This window comes from Balaenoptera physalus (genome assembly GCF_965194825.1).
Source record: "Balaenoptera physalus genome assembly, chromosome: 3".
Taxonomy (NCBI): domain Eukaryota; kingdom Metazoa; phylum Chordata; class Mammalia; order Artiodactyla; family Balaenopteridae; genus Balaenoptera; species Balaenoptera physalus.
Window position 1 is genome coordinate 131,132,779 of NC_138890.1, and position 18,438 is coordinate 131,151,216.

Sequence of the window (18,438 nt, forward strand, 5' to 3'; positions counted from 1 at the left end):
ACAAATCTGACCCTTATTAGATTCCCCCGCCCTCCAAAATCTTTAATTCACCTGCACAGATGATGCAGAGTCATTGAAGGAATGTATAAATCAGTAATTATTTTTCAGGACTTCTGATGTGACATTTTATTAACTGCTTACTTATTAATTAAAATCTGCCCTACCATAAAGTCTAAATATAGCATAACATCTGACATTGACTCTGGAAATTACGCAGATTTTGCTTTACTATTTTTAAAATATATATGAAGAGAAAAAAGGGAGACGGATTGACAAGAACATACTAGCATTTATACTTTGACCAAATAGAGATTGAGACTTGCTAAATGATTCCTGTGGGAAGCTATCCACTTCTTCTAAGGATGTTGCCATTATTCAAATGTTTTGGGGATTCTCCTTTGGAACCTTCCTTCAGAGTCTGTGCTATACTGATTTTTAAATTCATTGATGACAAATCTCCATCTGCTGAAGGCGGGTCTGATGCTATGAACCTGCCAAAAGTCCTTTGGCATTAAGTCTTGATGATTAAAGTGGATGATCCAGTTAGCTAATGCTATTTGGGTCAAAGGGGAAGTGACTATGAAATCGAGAAGCAGTTTTCTTATACACGCTGGGAGTTGCTGGTAATGATAATTCCCAAAGCGTTATGCCAAAAATGCCCTCAGCCCTCGTAGTGTTCATTCATTCAGCAAGCAAGCTCTATTTATTCACTGAAATAAGTCATTTAGGAAATACTAATTTGAATTTGCGTATGGTGTACGTGTTTGAAAAATCACTCTCATTACTTTATAGGCAGTTGACTTAGTAATTACTTAAAATGAATATAAATAGAATGATAGATTATGATATCCATATAATATTTACATACACAAAGGATTATATATAACATGTGTATACCACATATATATGTAGCACAATGAGCAAATTATTCTTTTTTATTGAAGTATAGTTGGCTTAGAATAGTACAATAGTTTCAATTGTACAACATAGTGAATTGTTTATGCATTATGCATCATACAGAGTTATTTCAATATCATTGACTATATTCCATGTGCTGTACATTACATCCCTGTGACTTGTTTATTTTATGTTATTCTTTTACAGTTCTTTTCAATTTTTAAAAATCCACATTATGCTTTTAAGCAAATGCATTATGCTTTTAAGCAAATGCATCATATCAGAAATATCAAACTGAAAAATAATACTAGGCAAATTACTTAATTATTGGGGATTCTATCTTTAAACTAATGGGCTTCCTTTATACCTAGTCAACACTCAGCTGTATATTACCACATGGGATAGTTAGTGACAAAAAGCTACTTTAAAATATACATTGTGTGCTATGTATCATACTTTCTCTTCTTTAACATTTCTAGCAATTGCAAATAAATTATATTGTGAGGCAGAGGGAGATACATTTTTCTAAAGTGATGTATGTCGTCTTTCCACAAATATGTAAATAAATAAATATACACACATATATAAGCAAGATAAATAGTATAATTCCAAACCTATGAAATTTTCTGCTAATCAATCTGAAGCACTTGAGTAAACAAACGGGACCTAATTAAACTTAAAAGCTTTTGCACAGCAAAGGAAACGATAAGCAAAATGAAAAGACAACCCACAGAATGGGAGAAAATATTTGCAGACCAAGCAACTGACAAGTGATTAAACTCCAAAATATATAAACAGCTCATGCAGCTCAATATCAAAAAAACAACCCAATCAAAAAATGGGCAGAAGATCTAAATAGACATTTCTCCAAAGAAGACATACAGATGGCCAAGAGGCACACGAAAAGTTGCTCAACATCACTAATTATTAGAGAAATGCAAATCAAAACTGCAATGAGGTATCACCTCACACAGTTCAGAATGGCCATCATCAAAAAATCTACAAACAATAAATACTGGAGAGGGTGTGGAGAAAAGGGAACCCTCCTACACTGTTGGTGGGAATGTAAATTGGTATAGCTACTATGAAGAACACTTTGGACATTTCTTAAAAAACTAGAAATAGAGCTACCATATGATCCAGCAATCCCACTCCTGGGCATATATCTAGAGAAAAACATAATTTGAAAAGATACATCTACCCCAGTGTTCATTGCAGCACTATTTGCAATATCCAGGACATGGAAGCAACCTAAATGTCCATCAATGGAGGAATGGATAAAGAAGATGTGGTACATATATACAATGGAATATTACTCAGTCATAAAAAAGAATGAAATAATGCCATTTGCAGCGACATAGATGGACCTTGAGATTGTCATATTGAGTGAAGTAAGTCAGACAGAGAAAGACAAATATCATATGATATCACTTACATGTGGAATCTAAAAAAAATGGTACAAATGATCCTATTTACAAAATAGAAATAGAGTCACAGATGTAGAAAACAAACTTATAGTTACCAAGGGGGAAAGGGGTAGGGAGGGATAAATTGGGAGATTGGGATTGACATATACACACTACTATATATAAAATGGATAACTAATAAGAACCTACTGGAACCTACACAGGGAACTTTACTCATTGCTCTGTAATGACCTATATGGGAAAAGAATCTAAAAAAGAGTGGTGATATATATATATAAAAAATATATTACATATATATAAATATATATAACATATATATAAAATACATATATAACATATATATAATATATATATAACATAACTGTTTCACTTTGCTGTACAGCAGAAACTAACACAACATAGTAAATCAACTATACTCCAATAAAAATTACTTAATTTTGACTAAATCAATTGGTATTATTGAGGTCATGTAGATAGTCTTCTTAAATTCTCATTAAATAATTGACTGTCTTTACAATTTCACACAATTGCATCAGGAATCTATATATTCAGGCAGTTTAGTCTGCAATTTAATGGCATGTAAATGTTGAGAACAAAATTATTAGAAACTTCAGACATGTCACCATAAACCAGAACTGCAATACATGTCAGTCCCATTGAGAAAGTATTTGCAGGCATAAACTCGATATGTTTCTCGAGTACATGAAAAATGTGCTATTGAATGATTCTTCCTTCACAAAAATTGACTATATTGATCTTGGTTTAAATATAGGTCTGTATTGGTAAACAAAAGCATTTTTTCACAGTACCGTAGTAAGTTGCTGTTACATACTAATGAGGCAATTCCAGAGCTACTGTGAAGCTTTGTAAAGAGTGCTTTGTAAAGAGTTGAAAATAGTTCCTGGAAATGGTAAATCACATTAGGAAGGCCAGTACTTACTTTAGCTGAGTGCTAATGTTTTGATTAGAATTTGACCAGTTTATAGCAGATTTCCTTCTTTCCCAGCTCAAAGTTTCATTTGAAATGTCTTCAGGTCAAAAACTTATAGAAGCTAGGAGGAATGTATCTGAACTAGGTAGCTTGGCTGGGGATTGTGTCAAAATGAAGAATACCTGCGCCATGTAAAGGAGGTAGCTGATACTCTGCTTTAGTTTTAATTCAACGTGTAGGAAGAGAGGGCTTCCGTGTTCTAGACCTTATAACTTTTCAAAAGAAGTCCAAATCTCAACTTTAGTGTAGACATTTCCTGTGTGCTTTAAATGTTGGATCAAAAGAAAATAAATTAACAGTGTATTGGTCAAACTCAGGTCTGTTAGCCGTGTGTGGTCCAAGCATGACCAATTCACCTACTCCTACTCCATCCTACATCTCTTTCCTGCCCACAGTGCTTCCTTTCGTTTCTCTTACATAGAATTGTAAATTTTATACTCCAGTTTGTCCACAGCTACGAGCAAGGCCAAAGGTCTGTAGCCAAGCCTTGGATTTGTTTCTGATATCTTTAGAAAACCCCCAGAAGGATTCTTCTGTTTTTCTCACCATGTTCGAAGGATAAATGGCTCAAAACAAAAAGACAAAGTACTCCAGGTATTGTGAGCCTTTAAGAATCCAGGTCACTTGCTAAAATTGGAGTATGTTCTGTACGAACAGGATGTCATGAAAGAAAGGTATTAGAGTTTGGGATTAGGTACTGTCTTACTTGATCTCAACTAGTTTAATTCTTAGTGACTTGCTAAGAAAGATTGCTTCTTCAATGTTACCCTGCTGTATCACCGAAGAAACCACGCGTATTTTCTCATTTCTCTCTTGCTTTTTCTTTTCTTTCTTTCTTTTTTTTTCTTTTGTTCTTACCTCCCCAGGCTAAATCCTGGGATTTTTTCCCCCATTACCTGTTTTCTGTCATCTTTGTGTCCAGAAGGTCAAGTGAAAGAAAGGGGTACTTCTCAGTTGAATCGGGTTACCTCTTAGAACATCTGAGGGCAAAAACATAAGCAAGGGTTAAATGCCAAATGTATTCACTCAGCTAGTACACATTTGTGGTTTAAAAAGCACACTTCATTGAATAATTTAAAATATGTTTGTACCATCTGCTCTCTTGGGGATTAACATTGTTCATGATGGCAAAATAATCACATGTTAAATGAATTCTAGATACTGCATTCTATCATTCATAATAGCAATAATACTGGTAATTCAGATGACCTAGCCTTTTCTTTGTCCATGTAATTAAGATGACCTAGCCTTTTCTTTCTCCACGTAATTACACCGTTGATTTTCCCATATGGGAAAGAACAACTAAGTACATGCTTTTTCCTAAATGGAACATGCAGTTCAGGAACTCTGTCATTTCTTTTATGGAAATAAAAGAAGTACAAACATATGCCATCTTTGAAGGTAACGTTATGTAAGTGCTTGGGAATAATATCTGCTGTCTTTATCTACTGTTTTGTGTAAATTCATAAGAAAAATGATAAGATTGTCATATGCATATTTTAGAAACTATGCAATCAGTTTTATCCAGGGATTCTGTTGTCTGTCTAGAATGATATAGGGCAAGAGTCTCTGTGTAAACTGAATGAGTTTACTTCAGGGTGGAAATTGATTTTTTTTCCCCCCCTGAGCTCTTACATTTCATGTTTGAGCCTCAGTATGGACTGTCTCATACTGACTGCAAATTTATCCATGTGTTTGAGCCTTTTTTTTTCCCAAAAATATTGTAAGCTTTGTAAGAGTAGGGGCCATTTGGTTCTCCTTTTGTGTCTCTCAAAGTTTCCCACTCTGCTGGGCTTTTCCAAGGGCAAAATAAATGATGAGTAAATGATTGATTTTTTAATGCTATAAAATAGGGAGAAAGGTTAAAAGAAAAAGAAAAAGTTGATTCTGGTAGCACATGTTCAAGATATTTGGGTCAATGATTTCTTTTACTCACACTTAATTCAGGTGTATAAACTGTCTGTCCTTAGCTTGGGCTCTTCCTATGTGAACCTCTATGACAGTAGAATATGGGTGGAAGGGCCCCTGAGGACATTTCAAAAGTCTTCCAAACAAATACCCTGTGCTTAATAGCCATCTATTGTCAGATAACCTTCCCGAGTTGCTGCATTCTATTCCCCGTGATTCTCTTTAAAACCAAATCTTATTTCCTAAGAGAGGATGGAATGCAGTAGGCATCATTATTCTTTGCAGAAGGTCTCCAAGTCATGTCATTAAATCACCCTTGTCTTCTCATCTCTAAGCAAAATGGTACCAGTTTATTTAAACATTCTTTCTTAGTCCCAGTATATATTCTCCTACAAAAGTTCTCCGAGTATCACTCTTCAAGCTGAGTGAGGTCTCTCATTTGATCAAGGAGTCTATAAAAGGCAGATTGAGTTCAAAGACCCTGATGTTGCAATCCTTTTTGTCATCCCATTTGACCTTCTTGCTTTTGTCCTGAGCTGTTAACTTGCTGATTTGTCACTAAATTATCATGTTATGTATACTTGGTATTGGCGAACCAGAATTTCATTCCCCTTTTGTGTTCACTATTTGGTGTTCCCCACAAGTTACACTGCCTTGGTCTCCATTAAGTTGTTTTTTCATGTTACAAAGTCAACTTAATATCTGAATGATCTTCCAAGATACTGCCTATTATTTCTTTTACTTCTGTCTCACAAAGCTTTCAGTCTGATTGATAAAAATATCTAGTCCCAAAGCCCATCGTTATCATTTGCATTTGCCAATTCACATAGAATTAGTCATAGCCTCACTGTCACTTGTGTGGTAAATCAGACAAGTGCTGTAGAAATAGTGTATTTTTTTTTTGTAAGGCATATGAAAAGGTCTATTGTGGTATAACTGTAGATACAATGGATATGTGGGCTGGATGAAAATGCAGTTAAATAGATTTTTTTTTTACTAGTTGAACAACGTAGATGAAGAGTACTGAATAACAAATAGAAGATTATTTATGCAATCAAATGTACAGAAAAATGGACTTGAAAGTGACAGGGAACACACTGGAATGCAGTCAGGATCAACAGTTATTTATGTTTGCTAATAAAAGTGACTGAAATTTCAAGTTCACAATTAATCTGAATTGGATTATGGAATCCTAAGGAAGATAGTACATTGATTAAGAGTATGGGGAGATTTCTGTCCTAAGCCTCATGTATATAATATTTATTTTTTATTTTAGTTTTTTATCGAAGTATAGTTGATTTACAACATTTAAGGTGTACAGCAAAGTGATTCAGTTTTATATATATATATATATATATATATATATATATATGTATGTATATATATATATATATATATATACTTTTTCTGATTCTTTTCCGTTATAGGTTATTACAAGATACTGAATATAGTTCCCTGTGCTATACAGTAGGTTCTTGTTGTTTATCTATTTTATATATAGTAGTGTGTATCTGTTAATCCCAAATTCCTAATTTATCCCTCTCTCACCTTTCCCCTTTGGTAACCATAAGTTTTTTTTCTATGTCTATGAGTCTACTTCTGTTTAATAAATAAGTTCATTTGTATCATTTTTTTTAGATTCCACATATAAGTGATATCATATTCTATTTGCCTTTCTCTGTCTGACTTACTTCACTTAGTATGATAATCTACAGGTCTATCCATGTTGCTGCAAATGGCATTATTTCATTCTTTTTTATGGCTGAGTAATATTCCACTGTATGTATGTACCACATCTTCTTTATCCATTCCTCTGTTGATGGACATTTAGGTTGCTTCCATGTCTTGCCTATTGTGAATAGTGTTGCTATGAGCATTGGGGTGCATGTATCTTTTCAAATTAGAGTTTTTATAATGAACAGAGAAATGCAGATGATTGTCTCTCTCTGGCCCATAATAGTCATATCACACCTGGAGTGTTGTTTAATTTCGGATACAACACTTTAAGAGGAATCAACAAGCAGGAATAAGTCCAGAAGTCTGTTGCCAGGATGGTGAAGCATCTGGAAATTATGACATATTTGGAACAATCAAAAGATCTGAAACTGTAGCCTAGAAAAGGGAGCGGGTGAAAGGAAAGTTCTCTTCGCAGGGTTGTCATAATAAAAAAGAATCAGGTTTGATTTTGAATGACTCCAGATCTAGGATCAAGAGATAGTACATGTCGAAAGGTGAACTTTAGTTTGGTACAAAGAACTTTACAAAATCTGGATCTGCTCAAAGCAGAGATGCTGCCCCGTGAAGCAGGGTGATTCTTATCCCAGGAGGGGCCTGAGCAGGACCAGATACTTGCTTCTCCCTGGAGAGTGTTCATGCATTAGGAGAAGAATACATTTCCAATTGCTTCTAATAAATCTTCCAATTATGATAACTTATTACATAAAAAGTTCTTAGCAGAGTGCCTTTCATAGACTCCTTGATCAAGTACTCAGGAGATATCAGCTGTGATTGTTATTGGTAGTGACTTATCCATGACTTTGTAACTGATTATTTGTCTCAAGGGAACAAGTAAAGGGAAGGTGTCTCTGTTTAAAATTTTAGCCAGCTTCTGTTGCTAAATAATTAAGGTACTTAACAAGGGCCTATGCTACTTGTAACTGATTTACTCTTAATTTATTACCACTTTATGTTTTCTGTAATTGCCTTTACATCCTATGTTACCTGGATTTGGGATTAATTTATCACATTTAACAGGAAAATTTTAAGCAGTTGCTAAATCACAGTTCCTTATATTAAATTGTCTAGTGACTAACAATAGCAAATAGTCCATCAACAAAGGATTAAGTCATGACAGGAAAACATGGATCTCTTCCATTAATTAAAAGGAATGTTTCAGTTTAGGGACTTTTAGAATCTTAATAACAATTACGTTCTTTGTCACGTTAGCTGCATTGGATTTTTTCTCTGGTGATGTATTTATCTTTCAGGATTGCAGGTAATATTTATTGAAGGCATTAATTCATTCACCCACTTATTCATTCAATAAATATTGTACCAAACACTGTCTGGGTCTGCATCTGCCTCCTCACCTCTGTATAGTCTCCATTTCCCTTTATCTCCACAGGAGTCAGGCACCACAGGAAAACTAGCCCCTGCACATCCCCACATCCCCCAGAGTCTACCACCAAGGGCTCCACGGCAGTGAGGCAATCCCCCTCCTTACCCCATTCATGAACTTCTTGTATCCCTTCCCTGCTGCATTTTTCTTTCTATCACTTATCACCTCTCTTATATATTTTGCTTAGTTATATGTCCATCTACCTACTTCTAGTGGAATGTCAGTTCCATGAAAGCAGACACATTTGTCTGTTTTGTTTGCTCCTGGATTCCCAACACCTAGAATAGTAACTTGACAAATATTTGTTGAATGAATGATTAAAACTTAAGTGCCCTGGAAACTGATACTAGAAAGGTGTCGTTAATCCTCCAGGGTTACCTAACCCATTTTTGGCAGCGCAGGGCTGTGAACCAAAGTCCCTTGGCTCCAAAACAGCATCCTTATTCTTGATCTCTCCCTCATTTACAAATAACTCCTGAATTTTGCTGAATGAACCCAGGAATCTAGAGGTATTTGACAATGGCAAAGATATTTCACTGCTGTATGGATTTGTACAGGGGGATAACTTTTGTATCATCTAAATTTAGGAAAACATCCAGGTCAATACTTACCTGCCTAATCCCTTGCTATGCAGATCACTCCTTTACATTTTGTTTCTTCTCTGAATTTACTCAGTTTGATTAACTCTATCCTGAGTTTTTCTATTATCCATTATTGTTTCTTGGGTCATTGATGTAGACCCTAGAAGAAGCAGGGTACAGTGATAGATTTGGAGAAGCAATTATGGGTAAGACTCAGTCTTTGCCTTTGAGTTGCTTTCAAGCTAGTGGCTGAGACAGCCTTGTATATTTGCAGTTCCAGAGTCAGATGATAGCCAGATAATTTAAAATCCAAACAATGATACTTTTGAGAGTAAAAGGGGACACTATTTAATAATCATACTGGGACAATAGCTAGTTTAAAAAGTTAATGAATATAAAATATGAGTTCAAGTCCTTTTTAACAAATATTTACTGAGCACCTACAACATGTAGACCGATGTACTGGGCTCTGTGGATAACTCAAAGGTGAATATGCATGTATCTGCCCACCTTGTGGTTTGTAATCCACTTGAGGAGAGAGACCATTAACAACTCAATACAGGGAAGTAAACGATGGCATAAGCTGAATATAAACTTGTTGTGAGGCTAGCCAACCACAAGGTTTCAAATAAGATCAACTGATGTGGCAACTTTTCGTTTCTATCTCACAGTGTGGTCGTTTGAAGTGAGTCCTGCCATGATGCACGAATTGGACATCAAATGGATTTATGACTTCTTTTCCTAGATAAGAGTTACAGCATTCACTTCTTTTGTGTATATATAGATGATGTTCAACTCATGCTGGCTGGCTGGCTGGCTGGTTGGCTGGCTAACTGGCTGAGGTAGAAGAATGAGCTGATATATTTTTTTTAAAAGTCATCTAGCAACCAAATATAGAACAATCTTTGCCAAAGACACCTCCTTTGTGCTTGACCAACTAGTTGACAGAGTAAGAACCTGCAGCAAGATTATTTTTCATCTTCAGATTTTATAATGATAGAAGACATTTGGTTATTGGAAAATAAGCTTAGAAGTGTTTTAATTCTTTCCACTGCTTCCTACTGTTGGAAATTCTTTTGCAGCTGAATACTGGCAACAGTTTGTCTTGGCAAGTAAACAGTGCTGTTTAAGGACGAAAGTGTAGGAAGTTAGTAGAGGACATCTGTTGAAGAAGTCATGTTGTCAAAGCCCATTATGTATATTAAACTCATTTGTTTCCATTTTCATACATTCTAAAGCAAAATGTCACTCCATTTAACATTCAGTTTATAAAGAGCTTGGAGACATAAATTGTGTGGGCCTACCTGAGACTTCAGTGAATGAGCATCATTTTATTCAGTTGATTTTATTGCTCATTTAACTCAGACTAAACTTTGGATATATAATAGGTTTGTTGAGATAAGATTATCAGTAGTCATGGGCCTTTGTTAGGTGTGAAAACTGAAACCAACAGAATTTCCTGTCCCAGTTAAATGATACTGGGTTCAGGCTACTTTCCCATTCCTGTGTTAAAGAAAACTGAGAACAAGCAAAAACAACTTAGCTGCTTGCTTCCCTGACTTCTTCATATAGGGTACTCTTAAGACCCTGTCCGAGTGGTCTTCTCCCTTACTGCAGTAGGTTTAATTAACTTTATGTGATTGACAGGTTTCTGCTGGGATTTTGAGAAAGTGACAGTTAACAGATACCATAAAATTTTAAGAGAAATTCGTCAGATGAATAAAACTTTTCTAAGAAGATGAGAAGCTCTGGTTCATTTATTCCAAACTTGCCTTCTTATAAAATGAAGCAGTTGATTAATTTAAAGAAAAGTTATCCTCGCTCTAAGGTTAGGCCTGCTGACTAGGCTGACTGATTTATGGGGCTTTATGTTTTTTTAAGTTCTACAGGGCATGCCATTGAGTCTCTCATCAGTTTTCACAATCTGTGGAATTGAGTCATGCTAATAATTTTCCCAAGAGGCTAATTTATAAGTCAGAATGTTAACACTATCTCTTACAACTGAAGGTATGACTGGTCTAAGAACACCAATTCCACATGACACCAATTTTCTAGGTAACTCTAATCAAGAAGCCAAATTCTAGATCAGAAAGTTGTTTGTAAATATCAATCAGATTAAGGGGCTTCTTAAGGAGACAGCTGACTCTTTCATTTTTCACTGTATTTTACTTTATAAATTATTCTTTAAGGATTTTTTCATGTGACTAACAAACAAGTTATCTATTTTTAGAATACTCAATGCCTTTGTTACTATGAATGAATTCATTTTTTTCCAACCTCAGCATGACCAATGCCCCCTCTATTTGCATCTATAATAATCCTATTGTCCCCCTTCATTTTAGCATATTTTACAACATATTTTAGCTAAAGTTTACAGATTCATTTTTATTGAAATATGTTCCCTAATAAGGAAGCCCCTTGACTGCATAAGTTTTTGAAAACAGTTCTATGGTCTGTGAATCTCATCTTATTAGCTTTGGTCCCAAAGGATACCCAGATTTTAGGGCCTCTCTTATCCATAGGAACTATATTTTCTTTATGTTCTCTACTCAAGTCAGAGCAATTTTTTGTTAGTTCTACAACCGTACCTGAAGACATGCCAAAGATGCTACAGACACCAAGTACAAAAAAAAGAAAAGTCATCAATATTTCTATTATTTTTTGCTATGTAATTTGCTAATTGATCACAATCAATAATTTCTCTCTAGTTGATGGAATCCAGATTTTGACATTTTAATAAAATTTCACTTGTTAAAATAGTACTTATTAAAATAGTAACACAAGAGACATTCTAAAATGCTTAGATAATATAGGTAGGGGAAAAGAAGAAAATTAAAATCATCTATTTCTTCCCATCCATGTATATTTTTATATTCTGATGTGTATTCTTTTTGTTCTCTTGTTTTTCAATATATATTTTTCCTTTGTTAAAAACAATATCATACTCTTATACTGTTTTATAACCTAGTTTTTGACTGTCAATATTTTATGAATTCTTCTCCGTGTCATTAAGTATTATTTCAGAAACATAATTCCCGCAATGTCACATAGGTTCCCATGGAGGGTGCCACATACTCTACCCATTTCTTATTCACAACTCGGAGCAAACATTAGCATAATAAAAACTCTGAGTACTCTTGCTCCTCCAAAACCACCTATCTAACTTTGTTTAATGGAGAATTTCCCAAGTGCATGTGGCTATGGAATTCATCTGTTTGTCTGTGTTTATGTGTTTAGGATGCCTATAAGCATATCTTAGTGTAATCTGAGAAAAGGTTTTCAACACAATCATTTTAATGGGTTCATGATATTCGTACTGATTGGATATTCCATTTTTTTTTCAAGCATTTGGACATTAAGGATATTTACATCCTTTTACTTATTTGGGAAACACTGTGATGACCTTCATGGTAGTTTAATATTCATACGGACTTGTGGTGTTTCCTTCTGTTTGAAACCATTTTGTACAAGACTGTGTGAAGTGTCCTATGTGGAGTGTTTCAGAAGCAGATTATCAGAAAAGCTAATGCTTAATAGAAGAAGACTGATAAATTAATTAATTGGAAATTTGCCGGTTGTATTCTCAAAACGTAGAGCGTGACTAAATAAAGGCATAATCCCGTGATCAATCAGGTGGTTGAACAACTACTTGGACAATTTTTACTTACTGAACTGAAACTGTCGGCCCAGGCAGACACATCTCCATCACCCCCCAGCTAAAACCCATGTATATTTCTCATTAGCTGTGAAGAGACTTTGTCCTCACATTATAGTGGCTGCTCTTTGGAAAATATTTCTGTTTGATAAAATATAGTGAATAGCTCGACTACTAAATGTATTTTAGTAGTTAATAATTTTATTATTATTCTGGAGGAGTCACTGAGAACGAGGGATTCAGGAGAAAGTTAAGCAAGTCTTTGGGACATCCAGTGCCTTACAATTTCAGCTGCCTTATTTGACAAGCACGTATGGTTCGATGTGCTCAAGTTGCAAGTCAAATAAGGCAGAATGTCTGCCCTCAAGAAACCCGAGTGCCACGGGGAGAGTTATACATGTTTGAAGAGCTGTGAAACAATGCGCTAGAATCATAGGTGGGTGGGAAAAATAGATGAGCGGCATCTCAATAAAACTGAGGAATGGAGACCATGTTTTGGAAGAGATGACGCTTCAAAGGAGTCAGCCAGCCAGAGAAGGGAGAGAAAAGTCTGCTGGTCAGAGGGCTTCTCATCTTTGAAGACCCAGTGGCGTGAAAGAGCCAGCCCTCTCAGGACATTACCAGGGTTACTCATGGCAGATACAGGAGAGGACATCAGAGTAACATCAGAGGGGATCTCTGTGCTAAGCTTTGGATCTTAACTTTTGAACTTTATCACTAAAGAAATGGGGAGTCATTCAATGACTATAAGCAAAAGAATCACACGTTCAGATTCCCATTTTCAAGTGACCCACATGACATGCAAGTGAAAGACGGAATTAAGGTGAAAAAGACTGGAGATATTAACCCTAGGTAAAAGATGAAAAAAATGGAAAATTATTTAATTAATTAAGGAAAACAAAATCTGCCGAGAGGAGTAACATAGTCTGATTTTGGGAGCCAGATTAACTGATTAACTGATGCCTGACTCTGATTCCACCACCTAACACTCTGTTTGACCTGGGGCATCTATCTCAATCCCTCTATGCCTTGTTTTTCTACAGAATGAGCATAATGCTAGTGCCCAATTCATAGAATTTTCTAAAGATTAAAAGAGCTAATTCCTACCAATAAGTGTCTAGCGCATAGAAATTGCCTGATCAAGGTTAGCTATCATCTATTGTTACTATTATTATCATTGCTAATCTAATATAATTATAATTATATAATATTATTATGTTATAATAATATAATATTATTATGTTATAATAATATATTATTTAATGTAATATATTATTTAACATTATTTATGTCTTTAGAATTCATGGCCTGATTAGAAGTGATTGTCGTGATTGGCTGAATGGTGAGAGGGCCAGAGAAAACAGGAAGAAATGTGTTTTGGGGGGGTAGGGAAAAAGAATTAATGTGAATTACATTATAAATGCTGGAACAAGGTAGCTGTGGGACTTCCAAATGGAATTTTCTTGTGCGCAGAAAGGTATGCACTCTGGAAGAAGATGTGGGATTGTTTTAGCACGTCATGGGCATTTGACGCCACTGGATTGGCTGCATTCACTGGAAAATACGTAGGTCAGAAAGTGAGAAAAGCTTGGACAGCTGAAGGTGGGTTTGAACCCCAGAAACATTGCTTGCCAGTCTGGGTGTGATAGAGAACACAGGGTCTGGGAGGGAGTCCTTCTAAACCACAAGTAAGGGAAAATGATTCAGCTGATTCTTGTGCTCTGATAGGGTTGTAAACAGATGATTTCCTGGTGTCCTGAAAGAATTCCTTCAGCTTAGCAAATTGCCAAACCCAGGCCAGGGTAGAGCTAACAGCTGAAAGAATCGTCTTTAATAAATAGTGGAATTATTAGAAGAAAAGTGCTCTTGCCTCAAACTGTTACTTGCTAGCAATTGCTTTTAATTGCTGTTAAGAACATTGCCAGCGTTGAACTTCTAGTATACCGAAAAAATAAAAATGGTTTTCTAGATACCCTAATGTGATTTCTGCCCTTGTTTTAGAGTCATGGGGTTGATGAGTGAGATTTATGCTAGATTTCCATGCCTGTCTGCCATGGGCAGTATGCAAAAACAAACAAAATGTAAATAGATAAGCCTGGCCATTGCTTAGTGACATTTGAGCCCTATTTTATAAAATTAAGTTCTCCAGTGTGTTTGTATTTTCCATAATATAGAGTCCCAAGCCACCTCTACCAAGCCTCAGAGAAATGGAATTGTGGAAGATAGGAAGGTTTGATTTTGCCTCCGAGGTCACCCCTGCTGATTGGCCATCATTCCCACAGATTCTAAATTCTTGGCAGGTTGGATTTAAGATGTAATCCCTTCTCATCTCAATTTAAGTACAAGTAATCCCCAGGAAACCCTGCCAGGCTCATGGTAAATCATTGCCGAGGACAAGCAAAAACCTAGGGGCAGGACAGGAATAAAGACGCAGACGTAGAGAATGGACTTGAGGATACGGGGAGGGGGAAGGGTAAGCTGGGACGAAGTGAGAGAGTGGCATGGACTTATATATACACCACCAAATGTAAAACAGATAGCTAGTGGGAAGCAGCCGCATAGCACAGGGAGATCAGCTCGGTGCTTTGTGACCACCTAGAGGGGTGGGATAGGGAGAGTGGGAGGGAGACGCAAGAGGGAGGAGATATGGGGATATATGTATATGTATAGCTGATTCACTTTGTTATAAAGCAGAAACTAACACACCATTGTAAAGCAATTATACTCCAACAAAGATGTTTAAAAAAAAAAAATGCCCCTGCTAAGAAAATCAAGGAATTTCACCTATCTATCGGTGGCTGTATATTTCCTCCCATGGAGGTTTATGACTTACCCTTCAGTTTTTTATTTCCACCTCTTTTAGGAAATTCTTATTGGAAGCAGATCTTATTCTCGAGTACTGGACAAAGACTCCTAAATCAGCTTACAGATAAAAATATTGTGCATTTGTTCTTAGGGCTCTAAGATGGGGCAGTAGGTCCAAAGGGCCTCTTAAATTTGAAAACTATAAATTATACACAGTTGTACCTCACAATTAGTTGGTAATCATTAGGCACTACCTCCATGTTGTAAAATTATATGTTTCCCCAATTATGAAATATTATTAAGGAAAATATACCAAAGAGTAGAAACATAGCAGGAACTCCGTTCATATTTTATCTCCCCTTCATTATGCACATTAAGCAAAAAATTCCTTGCTACCTCTACTTTGCTTGGGTGTGTTCTCTCATGTTGATGAGGTTCCAGACTTCTGCCTGGTACAGCTCAGTTCAGGTAGGTTGCCCTTTCCTTCATAGGCACCTTAATAACCGTTTCATTTTTGCAAGGAACCGTATGCAATCACTGGGCATTTTGGAGAGCTGGCGACCTTATTTTTCTGCTATAAAGAAACAGATTTGAATGTCAGTAGAGGGTGTTGTCAAGAGTATGGGCAAATAGACCTCTTCCAACATTTTAGGAGTATGGACTGCCATAGGCTATTAAAGGGAAAACTGCACAGGATTTGGGATCTAGCAACCCACTTTCAGAAATAAAAGCACCAACCAGTAAGAATATATTAACAGATGTGTTTATTGTGTATAGAAGCCCATTCATGCTATGGAGTCTTATGTAACTATTAAAAAGAACACACTGGATTTCTATGCATTGCCTGAAAAATTATCCATGATTTATTTCAAGTACAAAGGTACTTGTAGAAGATTATGTATAGTATAATCCCACTTTATAGAAGCAGGATGGAGAAGCCCTGTATATGTGTCAGTGTGTGTGTGTATATGTATTATAGTGTGTGCGTGTATGTATATGTCTGTATGTATATTGATAGATTGATAGAATTAGCGTAAAGAAAATGGGTGAGATTAATGCGTAGGAAAAGACAATAAGGGTTTTATTTGTATGCCTTTGTATCATTTGACATGTTAAAATGACCATGTGTCATTTTGTAATAAAAAGGTACAAAAAGGAGAATCATTAGATAGGAAGTGCTTATTGTCAAATGGGAAATTATCTTCCCTTTCGAACTAAAAAAGTTCTGAATTTAAATGGTGTTATTTAAATCCAAACAGTGTTTGAATTTGGCCACTACAGAATAAAATATAGCTTTCTCTCAGCGTACTTTGTGTTTGCCCAGGTCCCAGGACTCTTAAATAAATAGGTTGTGTTTATTCAAATCCTGGATAAGAAATTGTTTTTCAAACATAAAAATTACCCTGCACAGTACTCTGAACTCCTGTCTTCAGACTACACACAAGGGCCGCAGTGGTTTTGTTGCTGTAACACTAGGAAATGAGGTGAAGACTAGTAAAAACTGTGGGCTCATGAAAGCTGTAACTTTTCTCTGAGATGCTGCAGCCGTAGGTAGAATTTTAGAATGATTTACACTTTGTCCAGTTTGTCTTTCATTGTTATGAAAAGTTAACTTTCAATTAGTAAAGAATTTCCTATCAGTTTTTCGATAGGTCTTCATCCGATGAGCAGCTAGAGGTTCCTCCTGAGAGAATATTTCTAATGAGAAAAAAAATCAGTTTCAAAGTCCAAGTTAGTATACAAAGGGCTTTGCTGACAATTTTTATGTTCCTGAGAGGCTAGTTCAGTTCTGTTGTGAACAGTAATTTATGAATGAGAACCCACAATGTTTGACCAGCAAATTGGAAAACCACCATAATCATTTCCATGTGCCCATCTCATTTTCTAAGGCTCTATAATCAGTTTAGCAAACAGTTTTCCCCCTTTGAAAACATAACAAATACTTGATTATTTCCTCCCTACCAGAGGCATGTTTGGTGTATAGGTAAATAACTGATTTCCCAACCACTGTTACATTAGGTGGATGTTCTTTTAGACATCAGACATTTTTTATGGATTAAACCTTGCTACCTAGTCAAGAGATGTGGTTTGAGTGGAAATAGGTTTTTGTGGCGCTCTACAGAATTTCTACCTCATCTACTCAGCCAATAATTGGTCAGAGCACGACTCTGGTTAGAAATAAGCAACAAGCTTCCCGTATCCATGAAAAGAAAACAAGAGAGCGCGTGTAGCCTCCGAGAAACACGCATTTACTCTTGAAGCAAAGCAGCACCCGGCGACCAGAGAGCAGCATATGTCTGAAATCCATTCTCTGACATCTGACAGGTTCTTTCCAGCATTCCCAGGAATGCTGGTCTGACTACTAAGATTTGTTTTTACTTCCTGCCTTTTGGATAAAATGAGTTTGCCAACCAGCTGTGAGTTCCTAACACTGGGGAAGGTGGCTAGGTTCCGAAGCTCTGCTTTTGTTCATGGATCGCCTTATGCAACCAACAAGCCCATTGACATTAAGCCACAGAGGAGACGGTAACTGCTTTCCTTTCTCCTAGTTGTTTGTCTGTAAAAACGTGTTTTGTTACCCTTTGGTAGCTGCTTTGGAGATCTGCTGAGCTGGGAGGGTCAGGGTGAGAAGTTAGTTTTAAAATTCAGCATACTGGATAGTTAGAAAAAAATTAACCAAAGAGGAAATCTGGAAAATATTCTTGGCTTAGTTCATTAGCAAAAGCTGATCCGGTTTCAGGGTCTGTAGGTTTTAAGAATTTGAGAGATTGCTAGTGCTTGTACTACCTTCAGAATCATCCATGATGAATATTTGAAAGAGGATTTGGCCAACTAATGGATATATTTATTAAGATCTCTTATTTCCAGATACCCAGTATCTCATAATATACGTATAACGTTCCTTAATGCCAAAGTGCAATAAATATGTTAAAATTCTATAAAAAGCATTCATTTTCATGGAGGCCAGAATAGGGTTAGATATTTCTCCTCTGAAGAAGATGTCATTTCTAAGTCAGTGTTCCAGAATTCTGTGAACTCACAGTCTCCACAACCCG

At 36.1% G+C, this 18,438-nt stretch overlaps 1 protein-coding gene across 15 annotated transcripts in view; it reads left to right on the forward strand.

Annotated features, from left to right (window-relative positions):
* PDE4D (phosphodiesterase 4D) overlaps window positions 1–18,438 on the forward strand; it is a 1,115,543-nt gene that overhangs the window by 678,522 nt on the left and 418,583 nt on the right. Inside the window, exon 1 of one of the 15 annotated variants that reach the window (XM_082457180.1) lies at window positions 17,664–17,908. The exons of 13 other annotated variants lie outside the window; for them this stretch is intronic. In XM_082457180.1, the coding sequence (XP_082313306.1) occupies window positions 17,781–17,908 (128 nt within the window). In that variant the 5' untranslated portion in view covers window positions 17,664–17,780. Of the gene's footprint in view, window positions 1–17,663; window positions 17,909–18,438 lie in introns of those variants that run through there. One more of the 15 variants, XM_082457162.1, reaches the window with a different exon arrangement.